Source organism: Cydia pomonella, chromosome 3 (genome assembly GCF_033807575.1).
Source record: "Cydia pomonella isolate Wapato2018A chromosome 3, ilCydPomo1, whole genome shotgun sequence".
NCBI classification, from domain to species: domain Eukaryota; kingdom Metazoa; phylum Arthropoda; class Insecta; order Lepidoptera; family Tortricidae; genus Cydia; species Cydia pomonella.
In genome coordinates, this window is record NC_084705.1 from 5,401,654 (window position 1) to 5,421,280 (window position 19,627).

General features: G+C 36.1%; 1 protein-coding gene across 29 annotated transcripts in view; it reads right to left on the bottom strand.

Moving 5' to 3' along the window:
• LOC133515885 (protein tramtrack, beta isoform) overlaps window positions 1-19,627 on the bottom strand; it is a 526,149-nt gene that overhangs the window by 313,145 nt on the left and 193,377 nt on the right. The window contains exon 5 of one of the 29 annotated variants that reach the window (XM_061848492.1): window positions 6,014-6,406. The exons of the other annotated variants lie outside the window; for them this stretch is intronic. Within the exon in view, the coding sequence (XP_061704476.1) occupies window positions 6,147-6,406 (260 nt within the window). The 3' untranslated portion in view covers window positions 6,014-6,146. Of the gene's footprint in view, window positions 1-6,013; window positions 6,407-19,627 lie in introns of those variants that run through there. 29 annotated transcript variants of the gene reach the window in all.

The following is a 19,627-nucleotide window of genomic DNA, read 5'->3' on the forward strand; positions in this document are numbered from 1 at the left end:
ATGTAGTCACATCCAAATATTTAGATAATGAATGCATATATGTGGAACTAAGTAAATCCATAAACCTTGTTACACCATCATGATAACTAGTCTGAGTCGTGATAAATCGTCTCTGGTTAGTAAATCATTTTTAGATTGCACTGATAAATTAAGAGAATAAGGAACAATTTGAAAACTAAGGTCCAGATAGTCGAAATAATGCCAATTAGCGATATAAAAAGCATTTGCTTTGTCAATTCATCATAGCGCAAGGAAGTGGATTCTGATTGGTCATCCTATCCTGCAATGTTCCTTTTCCATGCAATTTTCTAAAGCAACAGTGGAACTTTGAACCCTAGTCTTTAAACGTTGGATGATTATGGTCAAGGTTAGCCCTAACGATCATGTTGTCAATGGTGGTGAGGGTCGCTCGGCAACCAGTTTTCCTCCTAGCGCAGCTCCAATGAGACTTGGGCCCGTGCTGGTGTTTGACGTTGAAGCGGCAACCTTCCAGGAGGATCACTGGATTCCCATTGCGTGTTTGTGTGAAAATTATTTCTAGAAATTGAGGAAATGTAGGTATGTTATATTACTGGTTTGTTATGACTGTATTGATCATTAGTAAACATTTTTAACCCGATCAAAAAGCATTTTGCCTCGGTTAGTAATGTAATAGGAACTCAAATATCTAGTCAAACCACTCAAACATTCATTAAATCTTTAATAGGTATAGGTAATATATAATAGGTATTTTATGAACGCCGAACCAAAAAATCCCATATAAACAATTAATGTAACAAATTAATAAAGCAGAAATTATTTCACTACTTCAAAACGACTACAATTGTTAAAGGCATGATCTGAATCTCGACAATCGATATACCAGTTGGATTTAGTCAGTACAACCGTTCTTCTTCTCTCGTGTCGAGGTTCCCCTAAACAGTGGATGCCCAGAAAGCAGCGTTTAAAATAACAAGCATTTTATTGAAATATATATAGACACAAACTAAGTTCAGGCAATATAAAGCTTTTTGGTTAAATTATGTTCATTTCCATGTAATGCCATTTCTGAAAAAACTTACATTTCAGAATTTACACTGATTTATTTACTCATATTCCGTGTTTATGCGGCAGTAGTTGAAAATATTGTAAGTTTAAATTTAGTATATTTTTCAATAAATAAAAAAGAACTCAACTAACTAATATTTCGCAGCGACAAGAGTAGAGACGTCCCTACTTAATATAAAATTACATATTAAGAAGAGAATCGTCTTTATCATTAGGACGACTGTAGACACAGTCCAAAAGATCCTAACCCGCCCCTTTAAACAAGCATTCTATAACGAGCATATTGACTCCGTTCACTGATGGTTGTGAGAACCGCTCTGTAATGATCTGCTGGTTGAAGGTGGTGACGGACACACGACACCTGCAGCTATACCCCGTTATTCCCCGGTAGTTCCCAAACTAGGCCAGAATAGCCAAGCCCAGCCCTATAAACAAGCATACAACAACGTGGACATATACACCACCGTTCAATTCAATTCAATTCAAATATACTTTATTCATGTAGGCCTAGCAACAAGCACTTATGAATAGTAAGACAGTATTACATATAATTATCTTAATCTAATTATCAGAGCAATTTATTGATGTTGTAAATATTATTCCATATATAATACTAATGAATATAATTCATAGATCAAATTTAATACTAAAACTTTCACAAAATACAGTCATACAAAAAAAATGTATAAAAAATACTTGTCTAGATTGTTTCTAGAATAAATTCTAAATGTCAAACAAATATAATAAAAACAACAAAGGAAATACATGCATTGGAATATCCATTTCATCATCATTATTCAAATATAATAAATAATTAATCATTTCGAATCACAATTAATCCCACGTTGTTTTATCATTCATGTAGTCTTGTGTGGTATAATAAGCTTTAGAAATAAGTTTACGCTTTACATGATTCTTAAATTTATTAATTGGTAACTCAGTAATATGGTTTGGAAGTTTATTATAAAATCTCACACAATTACCCATGAATGATTTTTTAATTTTATGGAGCCGAGTGAAGGGCACGGCGAGCTTATGTTTATTTCTAGTATTAATATTATGAATGTCACAATTTTTCTTAAAATCGGCAATATTTTTATGCACATACAGAATATTCTCATAAATGTATTGACAGTGCACTGTCATGATGTCAATTTCCTTAAATTTATATCTCAGTGAGTCTCTATGGTTCATTTTATATATTGCTCGAATAGCCCTCTTCTGCAGAACAAAAATGGTATTTATCTCTGAAGCACCACCCCACAGTAAAATACCATATGACATAATGCTATGGAAGTAACTAAAATATACTAATCGAGCTGTTTTGACATCAGTTAACTGACGGATTTTGCTTACTGCAAAAGCTGCAGAACTCAGTCTATTCGAAAGAGTAGCAATATGGGGACCCCACTGGAGTTTAGAATCTAAAGTTATACCAAGAAAAACTGTACTATCAACTAGTTCCAATTCCTCATCCTTCACAATGACACTTGTTTGTACATGCCTTACATTACTAGTGACAAACTTAATACATTTAGTCTTATTCTCATTTAACAATAAATTATTAACATTGAACCAATTTACTACTTTAGAAATAGCATCGTTTACATCATTGTAAGCTTGTTGCTGTCGTTTGACTTTGAAAATAAGTGAAGTGTCGTCTGCAAACAATACTATATCATGGTGGGTCTTTACAAGGAATGGCAAGTCATTTATGTAGATAAGGAACAGGAAAGGTCCCAATATTGACCCCTGTGGTACACCCATAGAGACCAATGACCCCGGTGATCGCTGTCCATTCACATCGACCCTTTGTATTCTACCATTTAAGTAGGACTTAAGTAAATCCAGTGCCGCTCCTCTAACTCCATAATAGTGTAGTTTCCTGATTAATGTTTCATGACAAACGCAGTCGAAGGCCTTAGACAAATCACAGAAGATACCTATAGCATCTCGTGACTCCTCCCAGGCATCGAAGATATGCTTAATTAGCTCAACACCAGCATCGGTTGTCGAGCGACCCCGTGTAAAACCAAACTGCTTATTATGCATTAAATTATTGACGTTAAAATGTCGTACTAATTGAGAAAGAATTAATTTTTCAAAAATCTTACTGAACGTTGGTAGCACAGATATCGGTCTAAAGTTAGTGGGGTCAGAGTTGCTACCCGATTTAAATAAAGGAGTTATTTTACTATGTTTCATTAAATCAGGAAACTCGCCGCAATCAACACTGTTGTTAAATATAATTACTAAGTCAGGCGCTATAATTTCTACTAAGGATTTGACAGCATGGACAGAGACTCCCCAGAGGTCATTCGTTTTTTTGACATTAACCGAATTAAACGCCTTTACTACATCGGAGGTACAAACACGTTCAAAATGAAAATCTCCACAACACTCTGGAGCGTTATCTTTAATATTTGTTCACTGATGGTTGTGAAAACCGCTCAGCTTGATGATCTCCTGGTTGAACGTGGTGACGTAGGCTCGGCAACCGCTGCTGTACCGAGAACAAGTCCAGAACACCCTCGCCCGGCCCTTGGACTTGCTGTTCTGGTTGAACCGGTTGCTGCCCAGCACCAGCAAAGGATTACCGAACTTGGATACCGCGAATATTGCACCTGAAGCAATAAACATATTTGATACGTAATTCATACACATGTTTAATTATTTAACCAGGAAAATTAATAGATAAGTAACTGATAAGCATTTTTCCATTTAAGATAAGTATAAATCCAAGATTTTCTAATATTGATTATCTGTTATCATCTAAACCTAGGATTCTCATTCCTGCCTGTAATCATCCTACTAACCTGTTAAATCAGTAAATAAATTTTGGTAAATGAATCCTCCTGCCGATCCCTGGGGGCAGTTTTGTAACTCTAACGTCCCCTTTTCTATTTTAAAATTACTCATTAATACAATCAATCCACATTGTAATCATGTCCAGAACTGCTCGTTCGAACTTGTTCTTAAAAAATATATGTACAATCAATTTAATAATAAGTTAATTTGTTAGTGTTGGATCTATATTCCCACGCAAACCTATCAAAATACCGGGATTTAAAGACCCGTGAAATCCAAGAAGTTAATACATTATATTAGATTTTTTTTTTGCATTATGTTTCCATTATATTTCAATAAATATATAAGCAGTCTTTGACGAACATTTTTTGCGAGTGTTTACGGATGGTTATGAAAACCACTCAGTTTGATGATCTCTTGATTTAAAGTAGTGACAGACGCTCGACAGCCGGTTCTGTATCGGGTGCAGGTCCAATGAGCTCTGATCCTGCCCTTAGACTTGCTATTGCAGTTGAACCTTTTGGTACCCAACATTAGTACGGGATAACCGAACTTGGACGTTGTAAATGTAGCACCTAAAATAATAAAACAATTTTTTATAGCAAATTATACCTAAAGGTAAAAAAATATTCATTCGCATATTGTTTATGCAAAAGACAACGTCATTATTGGTCAAATATTATTCTACGAGTACAGAATTTTAGATACATTTGAAACTTTACACTCAAACATAAAAATTTAAACTCTAGAGTTTTTAAATAAAATAAAAAAACACGGATAAAATGGTTACTCGAAAACTTGGCCACTTACTGAATGTTTTTCACATTTTAGTCTAATTCCATTATCACCTGTCGTGTAAGTACAAAATATGGTGAAGCATTTTGATTTTGGTGCAAAGACTAGCACGACAAACAGACTAGAAAAACGACCCGCTATACATACAATGAAGTAGGAATTATTAGGATGTATAATTTTATACTTAAGAAATTAAAATACATGTTGCAGAAATATTCGTTTTATTTTAAATTGGACAGTTATGTAAGAGCCAGCGTCCTGATACCGGATTATTACTAAATTTTACTTCCATTTTTTTTTTTTTTAAAATTAATATTGATAAGATGAAATTACTCAAAAAGCTAATAATGAATATGCTCATTAGTGGCCTTAACGACCTCCTGCTTAAAGGTGGTGAGGGAGGCGCGACACCCGCGGGACTACCTGGAACACACCCAGAGGAACTTGGGCCCTGTCTTTCTGCTGCTGTGACGGTAGGAGGGGTATGGTTTTTGAGACATCTTAAATAAACTAGGTAAACTTACAATGCCAGCTGCCATGGACGCTAGACTGTCTCACCACGAATAACAAATGTAACATTATGTACATCGTATACCTCATTTTCGGGCAAAACAGTAACGTGCACCTTTAAACGTAGTTCTTTAATGTACCATATGCTTTTTCTGGTTGGTTGGGTAAAAGACTGTCCAAAAGTCGGGTTGGGTTGGGTGCAATTGCAATGCCGCGCTAACATTCAACTCATAAACTCTGCATTTCGAAAAAATAGCATATTTCTATTGTTCTTGTACTAGTCGGTTTGTCTCCTTGGCGCTGCGTAGAGATGTGGCCTCGCTCTACATTTTCTATCGCATGTATAATGGGGACTGCTCCGAGGAATTGTTCGGATTAATCCCTGCCGCTTCTTTTCCCATCGCCCTACGCGACAATATTGCCATCCTCACCGCTTAGATGGTTGGCAGTCCTCAACTGTGAGTTTCTCCAGAAACTTTCTGCCTCGCACAGCTAAACTGTAGAATGAAACGTCGCCTGCGGTATTTCTGGACCGATACGACCTTCAAACCTTCAAGAAAAGAGCGTTCTCCCATCTTAAATGCCGGCAACGCACTTACAACCCCTCTGGGGTTGCAGGTGTCCATGGGCAGCGATAATCGCTTACCATCAGGTGATCCGTCTGCTCGTTTGCCTCTACTATCATAAAAAAAATATTGGTACGAGATCTTTAAATGTAGCTAATAGAAGCAATATCTCCCTTGGATACAAAACTTTAATGAATCTTTGATCATTATGTAGGTACGCCATTTGCATGAAAATCAAAATTTCAAATGTCCTTTTCCGAAGAGAATACCGGATGAAAATTTATCAATGGAGTTAATTCATTTATTTATTCAAAAATACATGATTATAAAGGGTACTTAAAATGTACCTTAATTAGATTAATAACAATAATACTATATTACAAAATTAGAATATTGAAATATTTCATTATATACGATGCATCAAAAGCGAGCTAAACTATGACCGACGGCACCCATATTAAAATACGCCTCTGCGGCACCGTACGGTGGCAAATGGTTATGTGAGCCCTTGGTCCTGACCACCACATTCTCCAGGGTCGTCACAGAGCTCCTGCAGTATCCTTTCCTCCACTTGACGCACCGGTAGAGGGTCTTGAGTCCTTTCTCCATGTGTCTGTGGTATCTGTGGTTATTGAATATGAGGATGGGCTGCCCGCAGCGGGATGTCTCGAAGTATAGCTCTGGAAAGCAAATGGTGCGGTTTACGGTATTGGTTAGGAAATAAATTATCCTTAGTAATATAATAACTCAACAATCAGAAGTTCCAAGTTAATACTTGTCTGACGTCATCGTGAATCGGCTGTGAAGAAAACGTTTTGTCTAAAATAAGAAAAAAATGTTTATTTATAGTATTAAATATGTATATAATCATTTATTGTTAAATACATGACATTTAAGGTTTGTATAACTTAATTTATTTATTAATAATATAGGCTCTGATCAATCATGATAAAATATGTGGCATTATTTATGAAAAGGGACCATACTGCGTCTCGCGGCTGTACATTTAGGTCTATCGTGCGAGGTGCGGGAGATTTCCAAAACGCATGCCATTAAGTTTCCTTAGTCGTTATACCACCTTACCGCCTGCGGGGAGTCACCCGCATGCTGTATATTGACCGAACTATCGACTTATGAGTTTCACTAATCGTTATGCCCCCTGTGGACAATCCCCGCACGCTTTATATCGACCAATAAAACTGAGTCATAATGGCAGAACTGCCATCGTCAATAAGATATTTTTTCATAGATAACGTGACGTAGAGGTGTTCAACGTAAATAAAATTACTACATTAAAGTAGGATTAGAACAAAGAGTAAGAAAAATGTACAAGAAACTTATAAGTAGGAAATTTCACATAGGTACGATTTAATCTCCCACAGCATGTGTTCTATACTTATATATAACGTCAGATGTGGACAGAGACAGACTTTCACCAGAACCAAAATGGAGGAAGTTGCGCTAAGTTAATCATGATTGTGTTCATTCATCATTTTGACGATACTTCCCTCGATGGCCGTCACCGTTGCCTTGCAGTGTGTGCGTGACTGCTGGTTGCACCGCCAAATACTTTTCATCCCGCGCTTGATGTGGAAGTTAAACCTCTTGTCCCCGATCACTACTATCGGATTCCCGAACTTGGACTGGGTGAATACTGGCTCTGTAATGGTCGCAATGATATTGTGTATTGTGAAGGCAGTAAGACGTGCGGCTTGCAATGTAGGAGATAGAAAACGGCAAATTAAAATTACACGGCTTAGTAAAATTTGCCGTTTTCTATCTCTGATGATTACCAACCTGGTTCTGTAATGATCACTCTGTCGTCTTATAATGATCGCAATGATATTGTGTCTTTTGTAGGCAGTAAGACATACGGCTTGCAATCCTGCGAGGGTATAAACAGCCCAAATCCTCTTGTAAAATATATTCCATCCTTTTTTCTATGTCTTTAATTTTTATATTAGATGGAGAACATGACAATTACCAATAGATATACCACAATACACCAATACACTATAAATACATTATTTAAACCCGCTCTGCTCTATTCTCTGTAAGCCCGTCTGGTAGGACCATTATGCTTAGGTATAAGTGGGTCCATAAATAAAAGTGACGACTTCTCAAAAATACCATCAATCGGTTAGCCTGATATTAAATACCTGTCATGCTACAAAACAAATAGGATGCAAAGAAATATTTATAAATGTAAGATCATATATTTCTTCGAATTAGAATGAATCAAAATCAACTCTTAATCAAACTCTTAATAGGGAAGTATACCACGTGATCGTCCATACAAAAAGAGAAAACGTTTTCCACTTCTAAATATTTTCCATTCTCCACGATTTTTAGTATGTTATTGACACAATGAAAAACTAGGTTTTCCGTTATTTCAAAATTTGCAAAACAAAAAATGTAAAAACCTATAAACCTAGAATATATTATGCTGAAGCGATCAACATCAAAATCAAAGTGATTTGTTAAGATTTAGTTAGTGGAAACCGTTTTCTCCCGAAATGGAATTTCATAGAAAAATTACCGTTATTTCGTTAGATTTGAAAAGCTATTCTTCCCTCTTAACAAAGTTACATTAAATATAGCGCATATGCTTTAAATAAATCTCAACAATGACTATGTTCGCTTTTGTTCTTAACAATACAACCGTCTATAGTCACAATGGACGCCTTGCAGCGCATGCGCGCCTGCTGCATGCACCGCCACGTGGTCGTCGGTCCGTTTTCCAGATGCACCTTGAATCGCTGCTTCCCCATCACTAGCAATGGCTTCCCGTATCTCGACGTTGTGAAAAAGCAGAGTTCTGTGGAAATTAAGTTTTAAAAGAAACTGACATTCTGAACTCATTTATTTGCAGAAATAAAAGGACCGACATGTAGTTAATGGAACTCAGACTAATAAAAACGCGGACAAGACTGATAAAAAAGACAAATTAAGTACGTAAAGTGAATACTTAAACTATTCAATTCATAAGTGCATGAATATGCACTTATGAATTGAATAGTTTAATATAATTACGTAGTACAAATAAAATATACATTTACAGAAAAAAACAGGTATTTTTTTTAATTAACGTCTTAAATTACTTACTACTAACCTAACCTAAATAACACACTACACTATAACTTCACTTCGCGACCCCCCAGACGCAAAAGTACCCATGACTCTCGCCGCGTTGCCGTTGCCACGTTGAACGGCTATGGATAACCTTTGCATCAGGAAGGTCCCTGAGCGAGGATCCAACCCTCTCTCTCGCATGCGTCTCCCCACTTCCTCGAAAAAGGCCTTGGCCTTGGGATACCAGCACCCAGCGGTTTCTACAGCAAGCGGGACAAATAAATAGTTCGCAAGGACCTCATATTTCTCCCGTTTGTGAACCGCAGCCAACTCGGCCGCTACCTCACGGTACGGCTAATATGCGACGCCGCGAAAGTGCTGACGCACGTTGTGTCCCACACTAAACATTTCCCGTTCTCCCAGGGAACCAACGTCAACCCATCCCGTCAGAGCGACTGAGGCCCGAAGGTTCCAGGACGCACGGGACGTTTGCAGAAACTAGCGCTCTCCGCACGATATCATTAAGCGCGTGGTGCCGCGGAAACCTCCCTGCACACCGAGCACAACTCAACGCGTGATGACCGTTGCTTTCCACCATAGTACCGCAAATGCGCTTGGGGTTCACACACTGCACAGCCCAGGCGAAGAGCAACTGCAATCCGCGTCGAGTCGCTGTCAAGCAGTGTACCCAAATGCGGAGAGAGAAGCGCGTGAAGCCACGCTCGACTCCAGAAATTAAGTGGTTATGATTACCTATTTTAATCAATTATATTATGAACGTATTTTTAACAACTCAAATTAAAATTCTTGTCATTTATTAATTAAAGAACATATTTTTTAACATGTACAACATTCAGGTAATGGAAGCCATGGGTTCTTGGAATTTATTTTTCTCCAATATGCTTGGAAATGTTTATTTATTTATTTTATTTAATATTTATTGCACATAATTAAGAAAACACACTGTACAATAGGCGAACTTAATGTTCACCTTATTGTAGCAAAAATAGTACGGGAACGTCTTAATAATGGTCAAACTCAAATTAAAAAAATTCAAACCATTACTGTCGTGTTTTAGCGGACGGGAAGTTATTTCTGCATGGTTTTTTACTTTTTTAAAACACGTATCCACTAACAAAAATCCAAACAGCCAATTATTATAGCCGCGAGCCGCGTCTACACGACCCGGTCAGTATCATTTCAAGCTGTGTCATGTCTCGTTCTTACACGACCGTCGTGTATAATCGTGCGAATACTGCTTAATAAAATCACTATATGTATAACTTTTTTTCCTATCGCCTGCGTGCACTTACAGCTTATATTGCAAAATTATATTGAATGAACGAATTATTTGAATGGTACTGAATGGCATAATAAGTTGTGCCCTTAACTTTTATTAAATAATTCAAGAGGGAAATTGTTTTTGACGTTTTTGATGTGAAGGTTCGATCTGAGTGCTGGTTGATGATTATTTTACCTTATTTTCTCGCATGTTTGGAGAAAAGCACTATATATGCCTCGGCAGGAACAGCAATTTGTGGATTCGTCTTCTTTGTCGGACGACGCGAAGCGGAACTCATCCACGAATTGCTGTTTCCCGGCCTCTGCAATAATGTACTATTATTTCCTAACCAAAATCATTACAATAATAACAATTTTAACGGATTAAACAATTTTCACCGTGTTAGGTACTTGCTTAAATCTATTTTTTAAGACACAATTTTTGTGATAGAATCCTTGTAAAATCTGCAGAACAGGACCATTGCAATCATCCAAATAACTGCTCTTGAAAAGTCTGGGTCTTCCCCCTGCTTCTCATTTCTATATTACCCTCCAAATTATTCTTCGTTTTCCTTTAATTATGTAAGTATACCATTTATATACATCACCATACCTCGAATTAACTCTAATATACTTAAGAAAATTCATTATCCTTATAAAATTTATCATGATTATGCACGTGTCTTTTCATGGCAATCTTGTTGTCGATGACTACACAGGCGCGGCAGCCGATGGTGCTCTGCTTGACGCACCGCCACATGCCCTTCTTGCCTTTGCCCTCAGGGTCCCCGTACGATAGGTTGTACCGGTGGCCTTCCATTAGCATTACCGGCTTGCCCTTCATGGATTCCGTAAAAATCACTGTAAATGTAAAGGCCCCATAAATTTATCAGTGACATAACTTTTTAAATTCCTGCCAGCAGCAAGTCGTAGTTATTGGTATATTATTAACGGTTCGTTTATTTCTTGACATTCTTGCTTTATTTATATTATATACATGTAATTTGTTTATTGTGTTTGTTTTAATTTTAGGCCTATGACATATTTCTTAGTATCAAGATCTTTTTCTTTATTAAAGTTTACCAACAATTATTTACACCAATGCTAAACTTAAATTACATGCATATATCCTAATTGAGTAGTGTAATAATTACTTAAAGGCAAACTCCACTTGCGACAAAGTTGTGATTGATGCTTAAAAACTAACAACAGTGGGTAAGTATCAAAAATTACACTTAAGTATAATAATTATAATTAGTGCTAAGATTGACATAAAAATAGGTTACTCCCAAAAGAAAACAAAATGCATATATCTATCGCCGAATTTATACATATACATTGAAAGTTACGGATCGGTACGGTTATTATGTACGAAACCATTGTAAGATTTTATTACGATGGTATATCTTGATTTATTGATAGCGGTTAAACATACACAGTAGGTACAGTCATCATCTATGATATCGGTTATATAGGTATTGATTATAATAAGATATTTTTAAACCAACAATAATCATCTAGCTAATGGTTGTGCTCATTTTTCATTATAGTCTCTCCAGCGACTGTGATAACAGATGCTTCACACTTGTGGGACCAGCGCTTGACGCAGGCCCACACTGTTTTGTGGCCGTCGTTCGGGTTGCCCGAGCGATGGTTATACCGATATCCTTTCCAGAGACACACCGGCCGGCCCCTCTTGGATTGCACGAAAACCGGTCCTGGAATCAGGGGCCAAGTTTAAGAAACACATCAAAACAATTGAAGACAGCAAGCACGAAATAGCGCGAAGAAGACGCGAGGTTATTATACAATTATGTAACACCCGCAACATTAATTTTCACTCAAATACTATTTAAAGATAATAGAATATTACGTGTAACTGTACATCACAATTTGACTGAAAAAATGATACTGGAAAAATGTCAACATTGAACAACTCGAAATTGTTGTAAATAAACAATAAAGATAATACAGTAAAATTTTGCTCTTTTGTGTTTATTTTGTATTTGTTACAAGATAATAAACTCAATACCTTCTTACTATTTAATAAACATTGGAAACAAAATCATTTTTAAATCAGTTATGTAGAATTGTATATTCTGGCTTTAGGTATTATCTTAATAATAGAGAGTTAGAATTTACATACATATATATTTTCTCCTTATCATCTATTCATTTCCATTACTTAACCCTTTTCCAGGCCGCACCAATATACAAGGTTTTCCCAAAAAATTCAAATATATTTCAATAAATCCAGCTTTGATGCTTCATTTGAAGACAAGTTCCGAAAGTGCAACTTAATTTGAACCTTAAATCGGATGGCTAAGGTTGAAATTCTGTTGGCACGTATGTGGTCGATAAATCGTACTATGCCTGGAAAAGGATTAATATGAATTAGTAACAACCTAATTGGAAATAAACTTTTGCCATAATACACGGGAAATCATATCACACAATAACACACGTAACGCACGGAACACAACGTAACACCCTGAAACCTATGTTAGATTTAGTTTACACTTGTAATGAAAGCACTACTTACGAAATTATTTCGTAACACACGCAACACACGTGAACAAACATACGTGAAAACAATGGCGTAAAAGTCGAGTGGCATCTTCAAATACAGTGCAATTCAACTGGAAACAGTATACAATCATATTTAATAGCTGCTTTTGGTATCCGAATTTCTAATGAACTTAAATTACTACTTAAAATAAAAAATCGCGTCCGAAACGTATTCAAATCCAATGACGACCTAATAACATCACTAATGCTCAACATAATATTTTAATTAATTTATTGTAATTTCTGTTTTATCCAATACATGATTATTTATATTTGTATTTGTTATATATTATTTATACAGATTATTTCATTAAATAAGATACAGAGATATACTAAGACCTTCTTGTTAAAAAAATACTTTAATGCCTTCAAATTGGAGTCAAGACACTTAAATTTTCTATGGAACTGAAAATATAGCTTTTTGAAAATAACTTTATATGACTTCTTTTTAAACGTTTTAATTGTTTCAAGAACAGAATAGCATAAATAAATAATAAACATATTCAGAAACCATATAACTAATCCTGGAACACTTTAAATAACGTATTTACTTTACGCAAAGTTAGGTCCACGAAAAAAAAACCGGATTAGAGCGAGTCGGACTCGCCCACCGAGGGTTCCGTACTTTGGAGTATTTATTGTTATAGCGGCAACAGAATACATCATCTGAGAAAATTTCAACTGTCTAGCAATCACGGTTCATGAGATACAGCCTGGTGACAGATAGACAGACGGACGGACGGGCGGACAGCGGAGTCTTAGTAATAGGGTCCCGTTTTACCCTTTGGGTACGGAACGTTAAAAAGTACTTACACTTTTTGTGAGCCTTGCCCATGTATGGTTTACATATTTGAACATTGTCAGCATAACTTTCATTTTTAATGATTGTGCTCGTACTTCCTCAAAAAGTGAGTTCCGTTGAAGATGGATACGGTCGCCCGGCAGTGGTGACTGCTTTGCTTGACACACCTCCACAAAGAATTACTGTTCTTAATCGTATTGCCACGAGACAAGGCGTAACGATGATCTCCCAAAAGGCACACCGGATTTCCCATCCGTGATTTGGCGAAAGTAAGCTCTACAAAAAGAAAACTTGGATGATTTCAGAAGAATTATTTACCAATTTATTTAAAATAGTAAATGTTGACCTTAAACGAAGATGGATTAATTTTAGAATACTTGGATTGTTTTATTAAAATGTGAGGGGTTGCTTTTAGTTACACAGCCTCTAGATTATTTGTTCTTTGACAACTACATATCCCACCAGGGTAATGAATTCTTGCAGTTGCGTCGACTTGCTATTTTGATGACCTTCATGTTAACTATGATTATGTTCATTCTTAAAAGCGACGATTTCATCGCCGACCATGGTGATGATGGCCTTGCAGTTGTATCGGCTCGGCTGCTTGATGCACCGCCATGTTGTTTTCTCCGCGCCCCTTGCCCGCACCCCGCTGCCGCCGTAGGAGAAGAAGTATTTGTGCCCGTAAATATTTAGCACCTGCTTGCCAAATCGAGATGTATGGTACAGCGGCCCTGAAAATATAACAGCTAGTGAAAAACGCTTATTTTTTTAGTGATGACTACCTAAATACTGTCGAACCGTAAAGCTATGCCGCGTCCTTTTCCTGCACGTGCAAAAGAAACAAGAGATAACTGTCAATATCTAAATAGTTACGCTAATACAATAAATTTATATTTAGTTTAATAATCAGTATGCACTCAGGAACAGTTAACATGGGTAGCTTGGTAAGGAAATATCCACACAAGGTGATCCGTTTTCATGGTGCTTAGGTATATTAATTAGGTTAGACAGTATATGTAGGTATAAAAGTATAAATTGGGTGTATTTCATTCGCCAACAAACTGTTTCGCAGTTTGGCGAAGTTTTGTAATAGTTATAAGCAGGGATCGGAAACCGGTATTTTTTGTATGGGAACAAAAACGGTATTTTTTGGTTCTTTGTTAATTACTTCATTTCAAATTAGGCAATCTAATAATACGAAGTCGTTATCTGAAAACACAACTGAGTCCTACATTTAGAGTATAAAATAAACCGAAATATATGGTTATTTCGATGTTTTTGCAAAAAACCGGTTCCGATCCCTGGTTATAAGTGTATCTTTGTTTAAAAGCAATAAATAAATAAAAATTAAAAAATCACAGCCAGGGACCAGCCTGTTTGACTTGGCGTAGCGATGGATCGTGACGTAACCTCTATATCCCCACTTATATCATTCATGTTTAGCTCGATAAAGTCTATTATATTCATTTCGGTGGAATATTAATATAATGGAAGGCCGTTTAGTTTCTTTGCTAAACATGGCACGCAAAACTAACTTTTTTTTTTAATGTTTTCATGCTATTTACATAAGAGGTATAATATATGTTAAAAGAAGTATAAGATCTTATAACCCAAAACTGAACAATTCAATGGAGGAACTACCAGTGAGAGATTGGAAAACAGTTATTGTCACATTATTTATAATACCATTTATTAAATAATTAAATATGAGTTTTATAAAAACATCACAGGCAGTATCCTTTCTCACATTGTACACAGAGATATTTTATTTTCTTTACTTTTCTATTTGCTTCTCGGCTGTTGAGTGTACCGCGCAGCTACCAAAAGCTGCACCCAACACAGATTCTCCTTTTGCCGCCTTTTTTTTTTCGAAGGTGTTTTTATCCTCAGGATAACATCATTTTGACAATCTGAATTAATATTGTAATTTTAGCCAGATTTCATACTACCTTGTAAATCTTTATTTTTTTTCTTGGAACTGAATTCAGGTCAATAATAAATATTATGAGACAGTCTTCTACAAATTAGGTACTGCAAAAAAAGTACATTTCACACTTAGAATGTTGATACCTAATCAGCATAAATATACTTCACAAAGAGAGGCACTCACAAAACGTATCTTTAGAAACCCGACTACCTTTAGAAGAAAAACAATTCATTCATTAACATTTATTTTAAAATAATGACTCGAACATTGACAGATAACAATATTCACATACGACATCGAAATAAATTACAAATTAAAGTTCGAAATGATCCTTATAATGAAATCTTAAAATTAACTTATATTCAGTACAGATTTTTTTATAATAAACTAATTAAAAAGATAAAAAAAAATACGAAAGAGAACTTCTAGAAAATTCCTTAAATAATAATAAACTACATTGGAAAAATATAAAAACATTAACTTATACTAATAAACCCACTACTAATAAGCTAAATACAGAACTTAACATTAAATCTACTTTTACTGTATCAGCTACTACTACTACTACTTAATGGCGCAGCGACCCAAAATGAGTCTTGGCCTCCGACACGAGTACACGCCAGTTGTCTCGATCCTGCGCCATCTCCCGCCAGTTATCGGCCTGGAGATCGCGCAAGTCCGCTTCAACAGCATCGCCCCAGCGATATCTGGGACGTCCGATAGGCCTCCGCCCTACCGGGCGTATCAGCTAATTACATAAATTCCTATTTTGCTAAGAACTTGCTGAACAAATTATACCGGATTCACAAAGTAACCTAAACAATTTTCTTGGACATCTTTCAACACATCCCGGATCATTTGTATTGCTACCTACAAAAGACGATGAAGTTTACAATATATTGACAAATTTAAAAGGTAACAGTGCACCGGGTTGGGATGATATCTCCACGAAATTTCTAAAACATGTTGCTAAAGAACTCGTTCCTATCATAACTCACCTAGTGAACCTCAGCTTTAGATTAGGAAGCTTCCCAAAATCTTTTAAAAAATCCAAAATTACGCCTGTGTATAAAAGTGTCACCAATTATAGGCCAATCTCAGTCCTGCCGGTGATATCTAAAATCATCGAAAAGATACTAAATACCAGACTGCTAAACTACTCAGATAAATTCAATCTCCTATCGGCATCGCAGTTTGGATTTAGACGCGGAAGATAAACCGAAGACGCAATCATTTCTCTCACCACATTAGTTGTAGAACATCTTGACGACGACAACAAAACCTTAGCTGTGTTCTTAGACCTTAAAAAGGCTTTTGACACAGTCTCTCTTCGCATTCTTTTAAATAAGTTGGAAAAGAAAGGTGTAAGGGGTACATCACTATTGCTTTTAAATATTACCTCTGGGGCAGAAAGCAACGAGTTAAACTGGGTGATTGTGTCAGTGAGGACGAGAACATACTATATGGTGTACCTAAGGGAAGCGTATTAGGTCCAACTTTATTTTTAGTCTATATTAACGACCTATGCGACATGACCATCCTAAATGCAAATATATTTTCATATGCAGACGACACCGCCGTTGTTTTTTCTGGTAAATCGTGGGAAGAGGTGAAAAAAAGTGCGGAGTTGGGAATGGCTTAGAATGAATTTACTGACGTTAAATTCTGACAAGATAAAATATATGTGTTTCAGCATTACAATTCCACTCAGCCTAACTTTGAAATGAACTTTAAAATCCATTCGTGTCAGCTATCCGATTCTTCTGATATCTGTACCTGCCCAGCTTGAAAAGGTAGCTGAAATAAAGTATCTAGGGACAAATTTAGACGAGCACTTGAACTGGTACTCTCACCTTGACCAGGTCATTTCTAGAGTCAGGAAACTGTTCTGGGTCTTCATGACACTGAGACACATTGTCCAGGTAACAGCATACAGTCCAACTCTCGTAATATATTAAACGAAATCTATATTTCCCTGGCCCAGTCTGTCCTAGTGTACTGCATACCGATCTGGGGAAATGCAGCAAAAAGTAGATTAATTTACCTTGAACGATGTAATATATTTCAAGAAAAAACAATTTTCTACCGAATTGTTATACCAAATCAGTGATCTTCTATCAGTCAGAAGGTTGTTTATCTTGAATTCAACACTTAAGAAGCACAAGTTATTACCATACAATCCTGCATACAAAAGTAAAAGAACAATTGTAAACGTAGCTATGACCACACACAAACGTACATACTTTGCGAGATCGCAGTTCAATGCAGTCTTCATACCTTTATAACATAATTAACAGGGAACTTGACATACACTCATAACTAAACTACGAGTGTAAATCGCTCATCACAAAGTGGTTAAAAACAAAATCCTATGTCCTCATACCGAAGATATGTTACGACCGCCATACTAGGAAGTACCCACACATTGTATTTGTATTCAAGCAAGTCTCTAATATAATGGCAAGGTACGAGTACCATTTGGGGACCTCGGTATGCCCTTCCAAGAACGCTACTGTATTATAAAATAACGTATACAACACTAAGCTTATTCTCACATTTACCTAAATAAGATTTAATGTTATTTTATTATACCTAAGACGTAAGTAGAAATACGAGTAGTAGTAGACAAATTTATGACGATTGGGATGTAGATTTAATATATTTGTTGTATATTTAATCTGTATTTTATTTATTTTACACTCTATTGTACCGAACATAGGTATAGTTAGCATCAAAAGTAGCCAATCAGACTATGCCTCAAACGTATACTCTAGACAAATTAGACTCTAATTAGGCAGAATGTAACTATTCTTTAGAGCGTTGCATTGTTTCGTCTGTTACCATTCATGCTGACTTCACATAAGGCGGACTTGATGCCTTTAAGTATTATCATTCGTAGTGTAAAATAGAAATGCGTGATTGAATCGATTGAATTTACTATATTAAATTATTTCCAGCAATCAGCAAACCTACTGATTTTCCGCTACACATTGTAAGTTGTGATTTCCCTTCTATTATCTGTTTCTTCACATGCATTACGTTATGTCGCAGGGTGGCCAATGGCAAGTTGTATTTTTTGTAGGTTCTGTTAAGTGACATATTGTTTTGTATCACCTCTTTAACCGCTTTCTGTAACGTTTCTTCGTTGTAGCGCCGGCCCCATGTTTTTGATGTATGATATAAATCTTTTGTGTTTGCTAAAATATGTAAAAATAATAAGGTTAGTGCCTATCGTGTTACTTTTCTATATTTCTAGCCTTATATAAACCGAAATAAATATCACATACAAATGAAAAAGTGACAAAGGGTGAAATTTATATAGTGGTATTTATACTTGAAATAATTTAATTTGGTTCCTTATATCAAAAAATAAAATCAAATCACTGTCATTTTATATATCTAAAAATTATACTAAGATAATAATTACTACGAAGTAAATAATTATAAAAAAGGATTTGTTCACAAGGTCAATCAATTAAAAATAAGTCTCATTAATTATTTCCTGAAATAATAACGGTTTTAAACTCCTATTTCGTCTTGGTTATGTTATTAGTGTATGTTGACAACCCCGGTACGCGTTAACGCTCATAGTAAAAGCTTCAGTTACACATCTTATATAGATAATTTACAGTTACGGTACCAAATACAAAACCAGTACCGGGAGCATGCTTTACACATTCTTGACGCCTTACATTCAGAAACATTGTGTCGCCAGGTACAATGTTGTAATTTTGTTGCAGCGTCAAACGGAATATAATTTTTTTTTTTTCAAACTAGAATGTATCTCCGGACCCTGTGGGATAGTTATCCAATTGTCCATGGTTATGTTGGTTAGTGATCCTGACGATGTGACCATCCACGGTGGTTATGGAAACCCGGCAGCCGCCAGTGGTCGTCTTGACGCAACGCCAGACAATCTTTGCACCGTTCTCCCGAAAGAGACTGAATCGCCAGCCGCCGAGCAACATCGTTCGCCGACCGCCCTTACGGATTGGGTCCATGAATATTGGTTCTATAAACAATGATGCCTCTTATGCAGTTATTTGTCAGAATTTGCAAAAAATGGTATTTAAAATTTTATACCACGACAACAAAAGGTGAAAAGAATATAATATTTGCTAAAAATGCAACGGGAACTATCTTATAGAGTTTTATTATAAAAACGATATATTGGCGCATTTAAAGATGAAAGTTTTGTGGATCTAAGAAACAAGAACATCCACGTGATGACTAGATATAGGAACAGTT